This window comes from Hyperoodon ampullatus (assembly GCF_949752795.1).
Source record: "Hyperoodon ampullatus genome assembly, chromosome: 1".
In the NCBI taxonomy this organism is placed as follows: Eukaryota; Metazoa; Chordata; class Mammalia; order Artiodactyla; family Ziphiidae; genus Hyperoodon; species Hyperoodon ampullatus.
In genome coordinates, this window is record NC_136914.1 from 204923129 (window position 1) to 204939337 (window position 16209).

A 16209-nucleotide genomic window follows, 5' to 3' on the forward strand; every position below is an offset into this window, starting at 1 on the left:
ATGGTCTGCACATAGGTACCCATGTTTTTACATAGGGACTGTGAAAGAATGACTTCGTCAATGAAAGAAGTAAAATGAAGAGAAGTCTGGTGTGTATGTATGTGTTTGTGTATGTGTTTGTATTAATTTAACAAATAGGAATTATCGGCACATTGCTAACTATTTGGTTGGAGAAGGTTTGGATAAGTCTTGTCTTCATTAGCCCCTGAATTTTACAAATGAGGAAACTCGCTATTAATGGGAGAGGCATAGACCACTGAGTGACCATGGAGAACATTGCCTTGCAGAGGATACACGCTCCTTGCAGTTGTGCTATGCTAATAGGACAGGTAGCTTGGTACCTTGGTACCTATTCTTCTGTTCTACAAATAGCCATGTCATTGATGTTCTTCTTGGCTTGGCTGTTTCTTGCCAACCTACTACTCCCCATCACAGGACACAATCTGAGAGAAGACATAAGAATCCTCCAGTCATGTCCCTGCAGAGAGGTTGAATGTTGCAAGTCAACTTTTCCAGGGATTCTCTTTGACCCATAATGGATCATATCCTGGCCTCTAATTTTTTCTTAGTTTACATAAAAGAGGTGGAAATGGTACTGACTGACCCCATGGGGTGCTGGATGAGAATAAATCTCAAAGTGAGTGTTTTGTCATTGGTTAAATGCCATAAAAACGTTCAATATAATGGCTGATTATTTTTCTTTAATCTTAAATGGATACCTAGAATGGAAAAGTCCCACCTTGGTAGCAGAAATTCATTATCTCAGAAAGAGTTTAATGGGTGCTGTGCAAATGAACTGGAGGAAGTTAAATTGTGGAAGGCGAAGGAGCTGAGAAAAGTGAAATGAGTTGTGCATTAAATTTAGATAAACACAATTATGTGTAACTGGATTATCATGCGTGCAGGCAGACACTGTATATTAGGCACCTGTGTTTTGATTAAAATAGATTCAGGTGCACGCGCTTAGCATCCTGGTAGATATGGGGTTGTGCCTAAGCCACTGTCTGGGTGCATGAGGCGTAGGCAGGGAAACGTCTGAGGTCCAGGTTCCCAGCTGGAGAAGTTAAAAGGGCCTGGGACCAGCCTGGCCAATGGAAGATCATTTCAGAAACCTGCTAACCCTATTACAGGCTCTTTGACACATATACCTTCCTTCTGGGTTTCTTAGTTTCAACTGGAGTCACGAAAGTGGTCCTGGAGTCCAGTGGAGTCTAATGACCTGCTTACTCCATGGGTGGGACATGGTAGAAGGCAGATGGCATCAGAGACTGTTGGGGGCTGGGCTTGCCTGTCATTCAAGTTTTTATGGCTTTGAGGCCCTGTGATGGGAACACAAAATCTCTTTGAACCTCTCTGTAGACACAGAATCAGGCCCAGTTCTTTCTTAGCCTCTTAGGTCTACATCTGTAAGTCAAAGTCATCTCCAGATCAACGGCAAGCCCATCCTCTGATCTCTGGGTGGCCATACGTGTCAACAGAGCCAGCCGGCCTGTGCCTGACCTTGAAGGGGGACAGATGTGGAGAAACAACTGTCAGTACCCAGTTGATTCCTGTTGACATGTTTTATTTCAAATGCAAAGCGTTGTCGGGATTAAAATAAATGCTACCAGTTACGGGGGAGCATTAAATTAATAATTCTTTTCCCCTTGCTTGATCCTATAATACCCCTCAACTCCACAGATAAATTCTAAGCCCTCCACTGGGTGATTTGAGATGAACTGTATATTGTTACACAAACTAAAGCCGGCTTCCTTTTTTCCCTCCCCTTTTTGTTCTTCTCCTCTGCCCTCCTCCTTACCCCCTCTCAGGTTATACTTATCCTGACGAAGCTGTATGACTTCAACCTGGGAAGCGTGACAGAGAGCTCCCTTTGGAGGTAAGTGGGTTAGAGATTCTTACCTGGCTACTGGGGTTCGGCTCACGTGAGGAATGCCAGCTAAGCAGCAGTTGGAGAGCGTGTTTTGAAAGGAGCAGAAGATGGTCCTCCTCCTGGATGCCCTCTTTAATGCCCTGGGTGGCACTGATGGCCTCCATCTGCAGATTCCTTAGCACTCTGCTGTCTCCTGTGGGGTCTGTCACATATCCTCCCTGGCACTGTGGTTGCTTCTGCGTTCCTGCAGTGTCTCCTTTGACTGGATAAACACAAATGTGGGTAGAGAGATGACAGCATGCCTGGGAAAAGTGGAGGCCGTGGATAAGGGAGCGTGCTGTAGGAGGGATGCTGGCCTTGGCCTGAGTCTCGGCCCAAGGACTGTTTCTTGTCCTCTGTGCCTGTAAGATGCTGTGATTCTTGAGAAGCCCATGATTCTGGGAATAGACACATGTGGGAATCAGGCCCGTGTGATGACGTTTGTGGTCCCGAGCCTTCGTGGGCTTCTTCATCCATAAAATAATATTAAAAAATATATTTTACAGCTGTACTGGTGTAAAGACAAATATATTAATATTGTATATTAAAACTTGTTTTCAGCCTAAAATATTCATTTTTTTGTTTGTGGCTTTAAAAGAAATGACAGCATTTTTGTGAACCCTAGGCTCTGTGTCCATGTGCCTGCAGGATATATCAGCCCCGATGGGAGGCTGGGACAGGGAGAAGGATGTGGGTGGATTAAGTCAGAGAGGGCTTTCACGAAGCCGGGAACCCCGCAGTTTCTCTGGCTAGGGGACGCCACACACTCACTCTTCCATACACCTCCTCACATGCAAGTTCACAGCCACCGCCACGCTGCTGGCAGTCACACAGGGCACCAGCAAGTTTCATCAGCCACTCTGAGTCAGCGCTTCATGCTCTGTGCTTATTACCTCCGTGGGCCTCAAGGGGGCTGTGTATCCATTCCATTTGCTCTGCCACTGGTAAAGACTGGGGAGAATACTGTCACAAAAGGCCATTCACTTGGCTGTGTCTTCATCCCAGTGCCAGTCCTGAGGGTCTGCTGGGGTTTTGGAGCAGGGGCGTCTGGGGCGTGAGTATCAGCATGCCTGGCTGCTTCTTCATCTGACCTGTTTGCGGAGAATCAGCCAGAGTCTCTCTGCCAGGGAGGGGAGCAGTCACAGCATCTCTTAAATATTTAGGATTAATTGCTCATATCGATGGAGGCCTGCCTCCATATGCACAGGATGTCCAAAACCTAATTTTGCTGCTCAGTGAAAACTGTCCGAGGTATAAGTAACCAGGTGCCTCCCATAGATGAAAGCATGCCTGTTTCCACTCACGTGGGACTCCTGAGGACTTAGAGCCTCAGAAACCATCCTCTGAGACCCTGTCACAGGGATATGGTGGTGAGCCTTTATCACAGTGATTTGGTGGTGATCCTTTAAGCCTGGCTCCAGTGCTGTCTGCTTGGTGCAAATAATGAAACCAGAAAAGCCCATGCTTACAATGGGAAACAGCTGCACAGCCCATGTTATAGGAAAGGTTTGCTAGTTTTAAAGGTGGACCAGGCAAAACCATGGGGCCGAAGCCAGGTGCTTAATGCCCGGAAGTGACAGAGTGTGTGCCCCACAGTCATAAGAGCCAGTGTATTTACTAGTGTGTGTCAAGGACAGCACATGGCCCAGTGGCCCTAAGGGCACCCTGATGTCCCATTGCCGGGATTCAAATCCCAGCTTGTCCACCCAAAGAGCTCTGTGGCTTTGGGCACTTTACCTAACCTCTCTGGATCAGCTTCCCAGGGCTGCCATAATCAAGGACCACAGGCTGGGTGGCTTCAAACAGCAGAAATGTATTCTCTCCCAGTCTGGAGGCCAGAAGTCTGAAATCAAGGCATCTTTAGGGCCACCCTCCTTCTGGGGGCTCTAAGGAGAACCCTTGGTTGCCTCTTCCTGCCTCTGGTGTCTGTCGGTGTTCCTTGGGGCTGCATTACTCCACTCTCTGCCTTTATCATCTTCTCTGTGTCTGTGTCTTCTCCCCTTCCGTCCCTTAGAAGAAAACTTGCCATTGGAGTTGGGGCCCAGCCAGATCATCCAGGAGGCTCTCATTCCCAGATCCTTACATCTGCAAAGACACTTTTTCGAAGATGGTCCCACTGCAGGTTTTGGGGGTTAGGACATATTTGGAACGGGGGCTGCCATTCAACCTACTTCACTCTCTTAAGTCTCAATTTCCCTGAATGTAAATTGGAGGTAGGACAGATCCTACCTTTGCTCCAGACACAGTGTCCTTGCTGTTACTTGAACCAGCCAGCCTCTTCCCCGGAGCCCTTACACTCAGCTCTTTCCTGGGTCTGAGCTCTCTTCTTGCAGGGAGCAGGGCACACCCTCACTTCCCTCCTCTCTGCTCACCTCATCAGTGAGGCCTTTGCCTGAGGACTTGGCATTCCATCACTTGGCTGCACGTTCTTCCTCAGTACCTGTCACCCTCTAGCTGCTGAATATTTACTTCTTGATTTATTTATATTCTACTTACACCCAGTAACATCTAAGCTTGTAGTGAGAGATAATTTTTCCATTTTAATTCAGTGCTGTATCCTCAACACCTAGGACAGCATCTGGCACACAGGAGGTACTTGATAAGTGTTTGCCTGATGAATAAATTCATGGATGGGTTGCAAGGATTAAATGAAATATTAAATGTACAAACATTTAGGACAGTTACCCACATGTGGCAAGTGCTCAGTTAATTATAATAATTAATGATTATTATAACCCTGTGTGTTTGCATAGTTTTGTTTGTAAGGATCCACTAATGCCGGGATCCATGGGATGGAAATTGTAGGGCACCAAAGGGATGTATTCTGCGCCATCTGGGAATTAGCACAGATCTTTGGGGAGGATGGCAGGGGATAGGGAGGGGAGAAGAGTGATTTATAATGTTGTTCCTTCTGCTGATTGGGGGGAATTGGAATAGCAATGGCTACCTGGTCAAAGACATTCTTTTGTAGAAAAGATTCTCTGAGCTGGGTGCTGGAATGATGGGCAGGATGCAATTTGGCAAACGGAAAGTGGAAAAATGCCCCTGGCACAGGGCAAAGTCCAGGCAGGGCTGGGCTGCAGGAGATAAGGCGGCCGGAAGGAGGCAGGGGGAGCAGCTGGGTGTTGGACCAGGTAGGGAGGGTGGGGGGACTCATCGAGTTCACAGAAAGGGTCAAATCAAAGGCAGTTACTCAGAGCATAGATTATCGATAACAGAGTATATATGGCGTGACCTTTCAGGGATTTGAAAAAAACTGGTGGCTGTTATAGGCTTTCCCTCTGGATAAATGTTATGTGGATGTATTTTTGTGTTGTGATTCAGAGGGTTCACAGGTCTGATAAAGCCCAGCTTAGGAACCCCTGCAGAGGGTGTGATTGAGGAAAGGGACTGCTCCTAAATTTTGTGGGAATTATCCAACTTGCTGGGGCCTCACAGGGTGACTTCTTACTTTTTATTGTCTTCCCTACTCATGCCCTAAAGATCTGTGCCCTTGTCCTCCTTTCTATATTGCTAATGATGTATTTTACAGTTAGAGCCTAGAGCACTATGACCTTCCTTACCAATAAGTGAGCAGAGAAAAGAAACTAAATTAAACACACACCCTTTCATTTTTGTGATTCAGTCCAACATGCCTAGCCAAGTTGAAATTGAATTTGGTGATTCGTCTTCAATTTTCTGTACAGCAGAGGCGCCTGGAGCAACAGCTGTCATGACAGGATGATGCTCCCTGCCAGGTTACAGTATGACATAATTATTTGTCTCACTGAATTAAGAATTGAAAAGCCATCTACTTCTAAATAGACAAAAGACTGTTTAAAGGCATTCTATAGTGTAGCAGTAGCGTGTGCCCTTGTGACCCTCTTTCTGGAACTCCTAGGTGCCAGTATACTGGGGGTGATCAAGGATGTTGCGTAAATTGGTCACTTAGCACAACCGTTGGCATCCTTTAGTCAAAGGACATTTTACATACAGGATGTCAAGCTTGTAGAATTAATGGGGTTGGGGACTGACTTTTTTTTTTTTTTTTTTGTGGTATGCAGGCCTCTCACTGTCGTGGCCTCTCCCGTTGCGGAGCACAGGCTCCAGACGCGCAGGCTCAGTGGCCATGGCTCACGGGCCCAGCCGCTCCGCGGCATGTGGGATCTTCCCAGACCGGGGCACGAACCCGTGTCCCCTGCATTGGCAGGTGGACTCTCAACCGCTGCGCCACCAGGGAAGCCCGCGGGACTGACTTTTTAAAAACACCCAGGGCTTCGCTTTCAGGGTGTTTTCAGTCCGTAGTGTGTCAAGCCTGGAGGCTGTCCATCCATCAACAGTGATACTGGAGACCGACTCTATTAGATTTTATAGAAGCCTGACCCAAGGAGGAGAGAGGAGTCAAGGTTGGGAGGCTCAGCATCAATCAGTTTCCTCCTATTCAGAGTATTTAAAAGTGAAAGCTCTGGGACTGATGTCCTGGGTTCAAGTCCACACTCCTCAACTGAGCCACTAAGTGACCTTGAACATGTTTCTTCACCTCTCTGTGCCTCCATTTCCTTATCTGTACAATGACGGTTATACTCACACCTACCACATAAAGTTGTGAGTCTTCATTGAAATAAAATATGTAAACTGCCTAGAAAAGTACCTGACATGCAGTGCCCATGTGGGAAATGCTCAAGGAGAGTTAGTTGTCATCATATGATCCATGAGTAATTGAGCCGCTTCTCTCTGCTAGTTCCTTTACCTGAGCTGTCTTGTTCTATCTTTTGCAAGAAACTTGAGAGTTGGATATCACTGGCCCCAATTTACAGATGGGAACATTGAGCATTACAGAGGTTAAACATCTTGCCCTAGATCATGGAGCTAACAAGTAGGGGGATCCTACTGACTCCTGAGTCTGTGCTCATTCTACCCTGTGTGCTGTGTCTGATGTTGGGTGAGAGTGGATTTATGGACGCCTTCAGAATAAGAGATCTTTTTTTTTTTTTTAATGGGTAGGAGAATAGGATGACATGGAAAGTGGGAGAGGGAGAAATTCCCAGAGTGGGAAAATTGCTCTCGAGTGGTTGGGCTGGGATTTCGACTTCTAGGCTAAAACATTCCTTCTGCAATTGAGATGGATGCTCTGTGGAAATCTGTCCACAGAAATAGAAGAGGCACCACAAGAGGCTTCTACCAGCCTCCTGAGGACAGTTGTGCTGATATCTTTAGGAGGGTGGGGTGCAGAACATACCTAGAGTCCTAAGCACGTGGTGCCTGGAAGTGATACATTTCTATTGAGAGAATGTTCCAGAGTCTTCTCCTTTTTTTTTTTTAATTAATTTTTATTGGAGTATAGTTGCTTTACAATGTTGTGTTAGTTTCTTCTGTACAGCAAAGTGAATCAGCTATACGTAAACATATATCCTCTCTTTTTTTGATTTCTTCTAGTCCAGCACTGTCTGATTAGAAATATATGGGAGCCACATAATATTCCAGCAGTCAATAATGTGAAAAGAAACAGTGGAGATTAATTTTATTAATATATTTTCTTTAACTGAGTTAAATAGAACTATCATTTCAATAGACAATCAGTAAAAATAATTAATGGGCTATTTTGCCTTAGTTTTTTTTCTTTTTTTTGTAGTAAGTCTTTGAAATCCAATGTGTATTTCACACTTAGGGGCATATCTCAATTTGGACCAGCCACATTTTGAGTGTTTAATATTAGTTAAATATGGCTAGTGGATACCACAGTGCCCAGTGGAGGTCTAGTAACCTGTCTCTCACATATTTTCAGTTCATTTGGGGGGGACGGTAACTTTTTTCACCATTGAAATGCATATCTGTTTTATCAAAGGATAATAGGTAAAAAATTCCACCTGTTCTGGAAGGCAATTATTTTATAATGTTATGGTACTGGGAATATGTGCAGTGTCAAAGGCTGACCTGATCCATGTTAAAACTCTGATAATCTAACAGGAAAGGAGGACCATGGAAATCTGTCCACAGAAATAGAAGAGGCACCACAAGGGCTTTTAGGTCTTTGAACTGTGATTCTTGGTAATTCTGAAATAATCATGGCTGTTGACCCTAGAGTCAAAGAGACTTAGGGTGAGAAAGGATCGTAGCAAACGTTCTCTTTGAGCCCCAGAACCTTATTGTTTCAGAGATAAGGATGTGAGTTCAGGGAGAGGAAGACACTTTGCCTGAGTTTCCTGGATCAGAAGTCTGAGATTAAGAATGCACCCTGGCTCCTGCTGGCTCCTGAGCTCCTGCCGTAAACTCACACATCCCCTAAATGGGAACCCTGGAACTGGATAGAGACAGCCCTCTTCTTTTTTAAAATTGAATTATAGTTGATTTATGATGTTGTGTTAAATTCTAATGTACAGCAAAGTGACTCAGTTATACATATATATGCATCCTTTTTCATATTCTTTTCTATTATGGTTAATCACAGGATACTGAATATAGTTCCCTGTGCTATATGGTAGGTCCTTGTTGTTTATCCGTTCTATATGTAATAGTTTGCATCTGCTAACCCCAAATCCCACTCCACCCCTCTCCCACTTCCTCTCCCCCTTGGTGGCCACAAGTCTGTTCTCTAAGTCTGTGAGTCTGTTTAGAGATAGCCCTCTTCTTCACGTCTTCTCCATTCCCAGCTGCAAATAGGCCATTGCTATATGGTGTACAGGCATCCTGGGGCTCAATGGCTGGGTCACACTCTCTCTCATTTCTGTGACAACAGCATGTGGCACATGCTTTGGTGCCATCTTCATGTCCCTTTACACATATGGGTGTGTCCATCTCTGCTGAGTTTGGTGGCATTCGTGGTCCTTAATTTGGGAGCAAGGGTGCCACTTTTCTTTGAACGTGGTACCTGTGAAAAGGTTGATTAATCCACTGCTTGAGGTTTTTGAGTCTTTAGTTTAGAACATAAGTCACGGTGGGGACTGGCAGATTGCTTCTTGGACTCAGTTCTATATGTCTTAAACATTAGCACTTAGACTGATAAACAAACACATTGCCCTCCCCTCAAAAAAATTGTTCTTGGGCTTCCCTGGTGGTGCAGTGGTTGAGGATCTACCTGCTAATGCAGGGGACACGGGTTCGAGCCCTGGTCTGGGAAGATCCCACATGCCGCAGAGCAACTAGGCCCATGAACCACAACTACTGAGCCTGCGCGTCTGGAGCCCGTGCTCCGCAACAAGAGAGGCCGCGATAGTGAGAGGCCCGCGCACCGTGAGGAAGAGTGGCCCCCGCTTGCTGCAACTAGAGAAGGCTCTTGCACAGAAACGAAGACCCAACGCAGCAAAAATAAATAAATAAATTGATAAACTCCTACCCACAACATCTTCTTTAAAAAAAAAAAAAAATTGTTTTTAAGGTCTCATTTTCTGGAGGTAGATGACCTGGCAAGCAATCCCCAACTTCCATCTGTCCATCTCAAGCACTAGTCTTTAGTAAAGGTCCATGAGAGGCCAGCTTCTGATTGGGTGCAATGTCTCCACATGAGCTTTCCCCTGGAACTTCTATTGGATTGGGGTCCTCACAGAGCTAAATGAATTTGCAGTTGTCTTGGTGTAAGAGGAACCAGGAATCCTTTACAGTGGATGGTACCCCTGCATTGCTACGTTACCTCAGTTCCCTCCCCAACCTCTTACTCCATTTCACCCACCCCCAGCCTGGCAGTGTGGGAGACATTCTGCTCTTGGAAAAGCAGCGAGGCTTCTCAGACACTGCTCCTGTATGCCTGGCCTCAGGACCTGCAGCGCAAGGGGGCTTCAGATCGAGGGATTCCTGGTTAGGGTGTTTATGTGCCCACTTCCTGGTCACATCCTCCTGGATACCTTCCCCGACCCTCCTCCCTGGATTGGGTGCCTCTCCTCTGCTTACCACTGCTGTCTCATCCTTACACTGTGTTGTTCATTTGTTCCCAGCCTGGGAGCCTCTCGAGAGCAGGGACCACATGCTCTTCCTGTTTCTGGATCTACACTGCCCAGCACTCGGGCTGCACTAAATAAAGGCTAAAAGAACTGAACTGAAGTACCAATAGCCCCGAACCAGTCCCAGCCCCAGCCCCGTCTTGTCCTGTTGCTTTCCATGTATTGAGTTGTGTATGCCCCTACCACTGGGGAATCCTGTAACTTTTCATCTGGTTTGCAAGCTGTTGTCTGGACCATTTATTTCCTCCTCTAATTGTTCTGTCAGTGACCTTTCTGGGAGACCTTTGGATTTATTAATTTTTTTGTTTGCCAAGAAAACCCTGATAATAATTGCTAAGACTTCCCAGGAGTTATTAGTTTACAAATTTTAATGACATTCATGATTTATTTATGTGCTTCCCTCCCTCTACAGCTGTTCACCCCAATTCCTTAGTGGAATTCCTGCTGAATCTGAGTGAATTAATGGAAACAAAACTGCAGATTGGAATGACATTTTTTTTTTTCTAGGCTGTTAATTAAAAGCTTTCCATCCTATTCGCTAGGCTCTTCATATGTGAGGTCCCGAAGGCTGGGCAGGTACAGGCTGTGAAATCCTCCCTCTAGAGCTGGGGCCTTTGTCTGTTTGCTTTCAGTGATAATAAATCTGGTGAAAACTCCTGAATTGGTCACAGAGCATTCAGTTGAACAGATATTAACTGAGCATTCATTATGTAAGCAGTCCTGTGCTCATTGCGGGGTGATGCCGAATAAGTATGTCATGATTGCTATCCTCGAGGAATGTTTAGTTCAGTTGAAAAGATTAATGCATATAGGAAACAATGTCAGGCATATGCAAGTATATATATATATGTATATGCAAAACACATTGCATTCTGTGATGAGTGGCCCTACTGTAGCAATACTCATATTTTTATTATTATCACACCTCATTCCGTGAGGATGCAGAGCAATTCTAGGAATGAGTTAGAGAAATGATCAATGTGTCTCATGTATTTTGTTTTGCTGTTTAATATAAAACATCTTATTTCTCCATTAGGGTGTGAAACTTTTCAGAGGAAAGACTGTTTCATATGAGAACTAGTAGTTTCCATAATTCTCAGAAACACCTGGTAACAGATGGGATTGAGTATGTGTAGTGGTTAAAGAAGTGGGTCCTGAATTCAAATTGCCTGGATGTGACTCCCAGATCTACTGCTTGCTAACTGTACCACCTTAAGCAGTGTTTTCATTTCTGTAAGCTTTGGTTTACTTATCCATATAGTGGGATGATAGTAAGACCTATCTCATGGAAGCTTGTGAGGATTCAGTGAGATAATGCATGGAATACAAAATGCCTACTATCTAGTTAGTACTTAATGTAATAATTATTATTTGTTCATAGGCTCATATCCTCCTAGCCCAGCAGTCTACCAGCCTCCTAAGGACAGTTGTGCTGATATCTTTAGGAGGGTGGGGTGCAGAACATACCTAGAGTCCTAAGCATGTGGTGCCTGGAAATGATACATTTCTATTGAGAGAATGTCCCGGAGTCTTCTCCTTTTTTTTTTTAATTAATTTTTATTGGAGTATAGTTGCTTTACAATGTTGTGTTAGTTTCTACTGTACAGCAAAGTGAATCAGCTATACGTATACATATATCCTCTCTTTTTTGGATTTCTTTCCCATTTAGGTCACCACAGAGCATTGAATAGAGTTCCCTGTGCTATACAGTAGATTCTTATTAGTTATCTATTTTATACATAGTATCAATAGTGTATATATGTCAATCCCAATCTCCCAATTCATCCCACCCGCCCCTTCCTCCTGGTATCCATGTTTGTTCTCTATGTCTGTGTCTCTATTTCTGCTTTGCAAATAAAATGATCTACACCATTTTTCTAGATTCCACGTATATGCATTAATATACGATATTTGTTTTTCTCTTTCTGACTTACTTCACTCTGTATGATAGACTCTTGGTCCATCCACGTCTCTACAGATGACTCAATATTATTCCTTTTTATGGCTGAGTAATATTCCATTGTATATATGTACCACATCTTCTTTATCCATTCCTCTGTTGATGGACATTTAGGTTGCTTCCATGTCCTGGCTATTGTAAATAGTGCTGCATTGAACATTGGGGTGCATGTGTCTTTTGGAATTATGGTTTTCTCTGGGTATATGCCCAGTAGTGGGATTGCTGGGTCTTTTGGTAATTCTATTTTTAGCTTTGTAAGGAACTTCCATACTGTTCTCCATAGTGGCTATATCAGTTTACATTCCTGCCCACAGTGCAAGAGGGTTCCCTTTTCTCCATACCCTCTCCAGCATTTATTGTTTGTAGATTTTTTGATGGTGGCCATTCTGACCAGTGTGAGGTGATATGTCATTGTAGTTTTGATGTGCATTTCTCTAATACTTAGTGACGTTGAACATCTTTTCATGTGTTTGTTGGCCATCTGTTTGTCTTCTCCTTTAGATACTCATCTGTGCTTGGCAAAAGGGAAAGGTTAATATATTTCTTGGTTTTTCTACATCAGCTGCAGCTGCTGCTGATTTTGGGTGTAGGATGCCAAGCACAATCTGATTTAAGTTCCCCTAACACAGTGTTGAGTTAACTCATCCATTGCTGGAAATTTTCTTTTTAATGCAAGTATTGGGGGAGGTAAGCCCATTGAAGAGCTTTGTTCTTCCCAAGTAATTAACATGGAAGGCAGAATGGGGTCATCCATGTTTCTCAGATTTGGTGTAGCCTCAGAATTACTTGTGGATTTTGTTAAAAATCTAGATTCCTGGCCCCTAACCAAGTGATTCCAATTTGGTAAGGCTGGGTGTTACTCAGGATGTATAATTTTAAAAGCTCTGTGTTTGGTTCTGATTTTCAGGTAAGATAGGGGCCACTGAGCTCAGGGGAAGCTTGGGTTCTAGGCCCATCTCAGTTGCTAATTAATCGAATTACTCATGCCATCCTTCTGTTTCCTCATAAAGGTTTTTGATGAAGTAATCTGAAATCCCTTTCAACTCCAAGTCCACAAAGCTACAAACCTGGGAAATCAAACGGGGAACACACACAGGATTTATGGTGCCCAACAGATACCTTTTATGAGCTAACAGCCCCACTTGTGAGAACATCCACCCTCCTTAAGGAAAACTAACGTGCTGTTTGTTCATGGATGGATAGTAGCCAGTGGGCAGGTGTCAGCCAGAACACCTGTCCTAACTACTTAATTCCAATTCATTAAACATAAAGAGCAGCATTCAATCTATGAAACCCTTTGCTCCCCCAAAAAACAGAATGAGAAAGGAGTTTGCCCTAAATATCGAGACCTCAGACATCTTACTTTGCTGGAGAATAGAGCAATGCGAACACTGGAGAAACAGATCTGGTTTACAGATTTAATGTTTTCCTATTTATTATGGGAAAGAGGTTTCTTTTTTATGGCCTAGTCTTTTTTCTTCTACCCTGACATGTATAAATCTTGATTTTTGTCCAGTGGCTGAGAGAGCATAATCCTTCCGTATGGATTGTGTCTGTTGATTGTTATTTTATATTGCTTTCCCTTCCTTCCAAATGCTGTGCCATTTTATCACAATCACAAATAACCCCACCATTTGGAGAAGGGGTGTGAATTCTGCCCATCCCTCTCCACACCCTGAGTTGCCTCTCATTTTCTCAGTAGTAGATTCATTAGCCTTCTAATGAAGTTAATAAGTAAACAGGATCAGACAGTTCCTTCTAAAATAACATTTATAAATGGATGCATTTCCTGACTCTCTAAGGTAAAGCCTTAATTTATTTCCCTTCCAGATGTCCACATGTGTAAAACTATGATAGGTGGGCCCCTGGACTGTGGTTTGAAGCCAAAAATAGGGAAAAATTTCAACTCACACAGAGCCTATCTATTTCCAAGTTTATAGGAGAGTGGATTTTTACATACTCCATTCCTGCTTATATATATAATGACTATAAAGATTAGGTAGTCAAGCTTTCATAGTTACTTTATCATCCTTTGGTGGCCAATTACTTTATTGGACATAGACTGTAAATGTCATTAGAAGACCCCATGAAAACCACTATCTAGACTTTATTTGGGGATCCATAAACTGGTAAAAAGCCCTCTTCTTAATGTTACATGTCTGTGACATTTCTTTTCAGAAATCGCTGAACTTATAAAGGAAATATTTCACAGCTTACTTTTGCTTCCAAATGGTTTGTGCCCAAGTTAAAGCTAAAGTCAAGTATTAAAAGGCAATACATAGAGTTTATCTTTTAAAAGATTTTCCTTTCAGTGGCACTAATGTCTTAAATTGGTATAATATTTGTAGTCATTGCCCACATGAAGTATGGCATGTCTCATATTTCTAGGAGGAATGGGAGGCCTGTGTAAACATTCCATTTTACAGATGGATAAACTGATTTCTTGAGTAAGTTGGTGGTTGGTGATTTCAGATCTGGTACCCAGATCTAGGTATCCCAATTCTCAGCAGCTTCATGCTCTTGCTCTTACATTAGTAATCAGTCTTTCCTGACCTTTCCAGCTCAGCAACCATTTATATTTCATAAGAGATCCATGGCCAAGGGACTACTTTGGGGACCAGGAATGGTTTTCCTTTGATATTTATCTAAGTGATTTTCAACTGTGGTGGATCATGAGACTCATCAGGGAAATATAAGAAAAGTGAGTTTCCTGGGCCTTATTCCAAACCTACTGAATCAATTTCTGGGATCAAGATCTAGGAACTTATGGTTTTAAAGAGCTCCCCACTTGATTTTGATATAACCACTGACCTAAGAGACTTCATGGCCATTTTTATTTCTGAAAGGTCCATGAAAACTTATTTTGGGGAATCTTCCCCTCAGTATAGCACCTGGCCCTCTTAACCGTTTTCCCTATGGCTGGCTCAGAATGACAAGCACAGTCATTCATGAAAAAATACATAGTTGCACCCTCGTCTTCATAAATGACAACCATAAACGTTAGGAATTGGAATGAGCTCTGGCACTTATTAATTAACTCTCATTCTGTCAGCATCAGGGTTGGTAATTGGGCAATTAACATTGATTTTAGATAATGGGGCCACAGGAGAATGGTCATAAGGTTCTGGTCTCCATGGAGTTGTGTTGAGATAAACTCTATGAAGTTGAGTTTTTAGCTGGAAAGCTAGGCTTCCTGAAGATCGAAGAGCACAACAAATGGGGAGTGGTTTTCAGGTGACTTTGGAAGGCTTTCTGTTCGTAATTTTTGGTTGCAAGCAACAGAAATCATCACTAACTTGGGCACCATATAGGATTCATTGGAAGGATACTGGTATAACTGAACATTTGGAGGAAGAGATAATAAAAAAAACTTCCCTCTTACTGCTGCTTTTGCTTCATTCCATAAGTTTTGATATGTTTTGTTTTCATTTGTCTTGAGACATGTTCTAATCTCTCTTTTGCTTTATTCATTGACCCATTGGTTGTTTAAATGTGTATTGTTTAATTTTCATGTATTTGCAAATTTTTCAGCTTTCCTTTTGTTATTGATTTCTTGTTTCATTCCATTGTTGTAGGGTAGAATGTTCTGTGTATGTGTGTTGGGTTCATTTGGCCTATAGTGTAGTTCAAGTATGCTGTTTCATTATTGATTTTGTCTGGATAATCTATCATCAGTTATTGAAAGTGGGTTTTTGAAATTGTGTCCTATTTTTGCATTACTACCTAGTTATCCCTTCAGACCTGTTCATGTGGCTTTATATATTTAGGCACTCTGATGTTGAGTGCATATATATTTATAATTTTTATACCTTCCTATTGAATTGATTCTTTTATGTAATTATGTAATGATCTTCTTTTTCTCTTGTGACAGTTTTGACTGATATAAATTTAGCCACCCCTGCTCTGTTTCTGTTATTATTTGCATGGAATATCTTTTTCCATACCTTCACATTCACCTTATATGTGTCCTTAAATCTAAAGTCAATCTCTTGTAGATAGCATATACTTAGATCTTGTTTCTTTACTTTAAAAAAAAATTTATTCAGCTACTGCATGTCTTTTTGTTGGTGAGTTTAATCCATTTAAATTTAAAGTTAACTATTGATAAGTAAAGAGTCACTTTTGCCATTTTGTTAATGGTTTTCTGTCTGTTTTGTAGTTCTTTTGTTCTTCTCTTACTCTCTTGCTGTCTTCTTTGCTCATTTGATAATTATTTGTAGTGATATATTTTGTCTTTATCTTTTTGTTTCCATTCTAGGTTTTTTCCTTTGTGGTTACCATGAAGTCTGCATTAAACTTTTTATAGTTATAACAGCCTATTTTAAGCTGATAACAACTTAACCATCACATACAAAAACTCTATACTTTTACTTTCTTCCCCAACACTTTGTCTTTGATGTCAGAATTTACTTGTTTGTATATCATGT

At 42.6% G+C, this 16209-nt stretch overlaps 1 protein-coding gene across 1 annotated transcript in view; it reads left to right on the forward strand.

The window, feature by feature from the left end:
* SORCS3 (sortilin related VPS10 domain containing receptor 3) overlaps nt 1-16209 on the forward strand; it is a gene marked incomplete at both ends in the record, with an annotated part of 605319 nt that overhangs the window by 182572 nt on the left and 406538 nt on the right. The window contains one exon of the mRNA XM_079708894.1: nt 1809-1876. Within this exon, the coding sequence (XP_079565020.1) occupies nt 1809-1876 (68 nt within the window). The remainder of the gene's footprint in view (nt 1-1808; nt 1877-16209) is intronic.